The sequence below is a fragment of the Gavialis gangeticus genome, unplaced genomic scaffold, assembly GCF_001723915.1.
Source record: "Gavialis gangeticus isolate Ggan-Ray unplaced genomic scaffold, GavGan_comp1, whole genome shotgun sequence".
NCBI classification, from domain to species: Eukaryota; Metazoa; Chordata; order Crocodylia; family Gavialidae; genus Gavialis; species Gavialis gangeticus.
Genome location: NW_017729033.1, coordinates 78,973,000 through 78,978,626, shown reverse-complemented (window position 1 = coordinate 78,978,626; position 5,627 = coordinate 78,973,000). Strand labels below are relative to the sequence as shown.

General features: G+C 35.9%; 1 protein-coding gene across 1 annotated transcript in view; it reads right to left on the bottom strand.

The window, feature by feature from the left end:
* The window catches only part of ZDHHC2 (zinc finger DHHC-type containing 2), a gene marked incomplete at its 5' end in the record, with an annotated part of 89,281 nt that overhangs the window by 40,957 nt on the left and 42,697 nt on the right, over positions 1 to 5,627 (bottom strand). The window contains 3 exons of the mRNA XM_019525870.1: positions 348 to 417; positions 1,577 to 1,697; positions 4,505 to 4,599. Of these exons, the coding sequence (XP_019381415.1) occupies positions 348 to 417; positions 1,577 to 1,697; positions 4,505 to 4,599 (286 nt within the window). The remainder of the gene's footprint in view (positions 1 to 347; positions 418 to 1,576; positions 1,698 to 4,504; positions 4,600 to 5,627) is intronic.

Genomic DNA, 5,627 nt, shown 5'->3' with positions numbered 1-5,627 from the left:
ATTAACAATTTAATAGCTTTATCATCCAACCAAGTGATAAAAAAAATCCTGATCAGGGTGTGAATCATCCAAACAGATGTCCAAAACAAGAAAATAAAAATTTTTGTTATTTCTAAAGAAAACTAAATGCTGAAGCAAGCCTTTAAAATACCTTTCAGATTGTCTTTAAAAGGAAACACCAATTAAACAATTTAGTAAAAAATGTGTTCATAGAAAAATTATAAAATGTCCAGGTGTGTTTTCATTCCCAAACTGCTCAACAGGTGCATTTTGGGAAATTATTATCTTTTGCATTAGTAAAATATTTAACAAATGTGACAAATGGTGCTTAAAGAGATGTTTCTTACTTGTCGCACACGGAACAATGATGGCAGCGATCTGGCTTTACAAGTTGGCATCTGTCACAGTATCTGATTGCTGAGAAGAAAATTATTTTAAATTAGATTTAACATACTGTTATGCACATATTTTGACATTATACATCTACTCAAAAAGTAAATATTTACAGTCAGAACATTAAATCCCTGAACTCCCACTAAAGTGATTCAGTTTTACTTTAGTGGGAGTTGCAACTGCTAGTGCCTCTCATATGTGTTTTAAGTACTGGAAATCAAGAACATTCTGAATTTTTCATACAAAATAAAAACAATCCAAGAGTCATTTTTGGAATATTTTAAAGCTTTTTAGTTGAGGTTTTTCTTAAAATGAAATCAGCATTGCAAAAACCCTAAAAACTGGAATGAAAGGCTATACAACTTGATCAGTATTTGATAAATTAACTGATGCTTATATTATAAAAAGAAATTCAATACAGAGGTCATTTTAGGTTCCTCCCTCCCCTCCTCCTCCATCCCTAAAGAAACAAAATATCCAGAAGATTTTATTTAGGATTTGGTGATGAAAACCATTTAAATCTTAATCTAATGTCACTAAGGAAGCAATAAGTGCCTTTATTTCTTGGGTTTGTTTTTTCCCCTTCTTCCAGTTTAGTCTTCTGTCTTTTTTAAATTTCTGTACCAGAAGCATCTAGGTGCATTTATAACAGGTGTTATAGATGTAATATGCTATTAAATGTTTTTCTTTTCAGAAATGAAGGCCAAGCTAGGTAACATTAAAGTGTATTTCACCCTCTTGCAGTATTTGTTAACATTACAAACTATCAGCTTATTAAAGGTACTGCTTTTTAAATCCATTCTTAATGTTAATTAGGACTGTAATAATACTAGTGAGTCATTTTCAATCAGTCTTTAGTCAAACTGTAGGGATGATTAGAGTGAAAAAATAAGGTTAGTTTTGCCTAGCTAATATTTGGGTACCAATTAAATCTTCAGTTATTTCTTAGCATCTTGTAAATGTAATTACCATAATCATTCCCAGGTAAATAGAATCTGCATTGAGAACATGTTAAACAAAATGCTTCCGCTAAATAATAGCAATGCATCATTCTTTGGTAAGCTTATTCTTTTAAGCTCTACCAGGCAACTCATCTTTCCTAGGTACTGTCAAAAATCCTCACGTTCTACAGACAGTAATGTACTGTTTGCCCACATAAACCACAAACACTGACAACAGTCACCTCCAGACATTGTCCTGGTATATATAGGAAGGTCCTTGGCAGCTCTCCTTAAAACATCTTGCTGGACTTCACCTCTAGGCTCCCTCTCCAGCAGTTCTTTGTCTGCATAAGACAGATGGAACTGGAAAATAATGCATTTTTTTAAATTAGCAATGCACTAACAAGCTACTCCTTTATGGACTGTCTTGCCTTACAACAAATGACAAAACATTAATTAAATTATGATCAGGTAGTGATACATGCAAAATACTGTGGCAAAACCCACTGTATTCACCCAGGAGGCATGAATTTAGGCTTTGGTGTTTTTAACTAAAAACAAAAATAAAAAAAACCCATGACACATTTAAGTAAAGGGCCTGATCCTGTCAGGTATCAACTTAACACTGACTGTTCCCCCTATGAAAAATAGGAACGGCCTCCCTTCCCCCTCCCCTAATACTTAAAAGAAAGATAAAGAACAAAAAAAAAAAAATCATATCTGTGTTCAGAATTCGATCAAGCTCATTATTGCAAGATGAAATTCCTATGAAGTGCCCTTTCCTTCTTTGGGCAGTATCTTAAATCAACCTGGAACCTGAGGCTGGTTTAGTCCAGATTCTTAACAGTGTCTTCCTGACAGCATGACATTAATGCTTTATATGCCTCACTGACTAAGTATGCATTTCCAAATTGAATTTAGGCCTACAAAGCTTGGAACCTGCCTAACTGAAAGACCATTTTACCCACCATACAGCACTGGCACAGCTGTTGCCAACAATTATTTTAAAGTCTTGTTAATACAGGAAACAAAGCAAGCACCCTCATGAGGATTCCTTAGCTTTGGAATGTCCTGCCTCCACCTAAAAAATAACTCTAATTCACTGACCTTCAGGACATTATCGGGCTCACATACAACCCAAGCTTCTGGAGAAAACATGTATATCCTTTTTTAAACTTACTTGCCTATCTAAACCTATCTAAACTCAGAGGACTAATGGACTAATGGTAATTTGTAGGATTAAGTTACTTTTAATTAATTAAAGGAATGTTGCACCAGTAGATCTTCCCTTCAGTTTCTGCAATGCTAACGAAGAACGTCACTACATAATGTTGGCACTATAGTTCAAAGAGAATATTTTAACAGTAAACATGGCTTTCTAATACCCAAGTTTGCTACATTTAATATTAATTTTAAACTCTTCAGTAGTATTGTAAGGCTGCTTTCTAACCTTGACATAATTAAAGATTTATCATGCTGGCACTCAATAGCAGGCTTTTCTCAGCCTCCTTAATTGAAATCAGTCTATGGTAATTTGAGTCTATAGTAATTCTCTTCTCTAATTATTTCTATCATGCATGATCTAAGACTTGAGAAGAGCATCAAATTAAAAAATATTCTGGTATAATAATACTGAAATAGATTTTTTAAAATCAATATTCCTCCTCCCAAAATTCTAAAGATGGCTAAATAAACGTACAGAAAAGACACTGCTGACTATATTACTATTCCATAAAATGTTCACTGTGCCTGTGTGGGGAAGGATGGTTAACAAAGAGAAAAAATAGCAAACAGCCTTAATCAAAAAGTCACAAAGAGCCTGTGCATAATATTTATACTGTATTTGATAGTGCCCTCTCAGTTTCTCCCTGTATAACTCATGTCATTATCTTGAAGCTGATGATACTTGAAGTGAAGCTGAACAGGAACTAGGTGGGTCCATGACAGAAGCAGCATGGGAGCCTTGGTTATCTGAGAATTAGGAGCAGAGACAACATACATCTCTACATTCATCCTACACTATTCAGGCTATTCAGGCATGGGCATTCTATTTAATTTTGTTGGATAGTGAACACCTGCTGAGGTAAGGGAGAATGGGGGGGACCGGATAGAAAAAAGGGAAATGGGAGTGGGTGCCAGAGTTTGAGGGGAGGGCTTGTTTTTTTACCCTTGCATGCCAAATACTACAGAAGACTTTGTTGAATTCTATTCAACAGTGACGATTATTTATTCACATTTTCAAGTCTCATGACTTTACCAATATGCTACATTCGATATGCAGCTAAGCTATACACATGCCAGTTACAGGTGAACCTCAGCAGCAAAATTAAAAACATTTTCTTTAGACCGTATAAGGCCATCTGCTCCATCTTTATATACTCACAGTCAACTTCATACTTAACCAATTCCTCTATACTTCTATGGTACAAGATAGGCAGAAACAAATCAATTTAAACAATTATTAAGAGTTTCCTACTACTGAATTTACAGTCTAATCTAAGCTCACTAAACTCTCAAAAGAAACTGGCAACCTCAGAATTTATAAATAGTATTCTACACTCATTTTGCAATGACTGACTAAACTTGATTATGTGTGCTCTATTTTCAAGAGGGGCATGTGGGGACAGACTGGGAACAAGATGTAGTAGGAGCAGATGCTCCTGCCTGCATTTCGTTTTGCTCCTTTCCCTTCCCAGCTCTGCTCCTCTCCCATATTGGCTGGCAGTTCATAAATGGGAAATGCAGGCAGTAGCTTACAGGGGGACTCTTTAGGTTTAGGGCACAGTTGCACTTGGCTTCTGTAAAATCTGCATTTCCTATTTACATACTGCCAAGCAACGGGGGAGGAGAGCAAAGTGGAACATGGAAAGGAAGGGAACAGAGTAATACAGGCAAGAGTGCCTGCTCCCACCAAGCCACTTCCCATCTGTCCTTGTGTGCTCCCCTTGGACACAGAGACATGCAGGGCAGTTCCACCTGGTGGCAACAGCCTAGAAATAAATTTAGTAAAGATGAGCCTTTACAATGGTTCTCAAATGGGGTGCCATCATATTCAGGGAAGTAACTGAGCAGTGCCTTGAATTCAAAAGTTTGAGAAGCAATGACTAACAACATTTGCAACTGCATTAATAAGAAACAAAAGATTGAATTTATCCCAAAACTTAACTTACTTCTTTTGAGGGATTCATTGGTAATGTGAAGATTGTTTTCCAGTAAGACCAGACAAACAGCATGACAAATATGTGGTATGCAATCAGGCACACAACTAAGATAAAAGATGAATATAATTAATCCATTATAGCAAAGAGAGCCATAACATTTAGTCTCATTATGAATGCAAAATATGTATAAGCATCACAACCCTAAAGATGCTCTAGCACAGAGGTTAACTTATAGCATATAGTAATTAAGATGTACTAATCCTTCAAAAATATACAAACTTACTACTGAAAAATGTTAATATGATTCAAATGATAAATGTTAAGATGAATTGGGATAGTGAAAAAAACAACCAAAGAGACAAGGTTTCAGCATGTTCCTGGGTAAACTTGTAGCTAGCACATATTTCTTTGCTGCTTGTTCTTTCCCTCCCATTCAGTTCCCTCCCAATAAGAGATGTATAATGGCTGCAAGGGAAAAAAAGAGAAATCAAGTCATCTAAATTTTGCTTCATGAACTTGTAAATCATTTTAATATACTGTATATGTATATATGCACTGGATTTGATTGTAATCCTTAATATGTCCTACTTATTTATGCTTATTTTGTCTTAAAGGATAGTAAATCTTTATAATTTGCCATCACCCACTGTTATGTCCCACACTCTGTCAGTATCTTTGGTATCTCTTGTCTTAATGTACAAAATACATCACTACAATTAAGGACAATTCCTAACTACTGTGCCCACAGCAAGCAATATGGCCACATGTGAGGTAGATGTACAAGAAACAAAGAGGTAGTTAACCATGTTGGCGTGAAGTCAGAAAGAAGGCAAAGGATGTGGAACTGTTCAGGGGTATGTATAAGCAAACCACATTTTCTGATACATTTGAAAAAAACTGCACTAAAGTAGATAAATCAACCTGTGGTTGCCTTAAGCAATAGATCTGTTCTCCAAATTGTCAAACCCTTAGCACTTACGGAGTGAAGAACAATTAGTCATAAATCCGTGGATTTTCTCAGCTGCCTAAACAGAAATGCCACTGTTGCTGAGAGCAAGAATCAAAGCGGAAAAGTCAGCTTCTTACTTAAGATGTACTGCAATTTTTTTTTTGGGGGGGGGGGGGGGCGGTT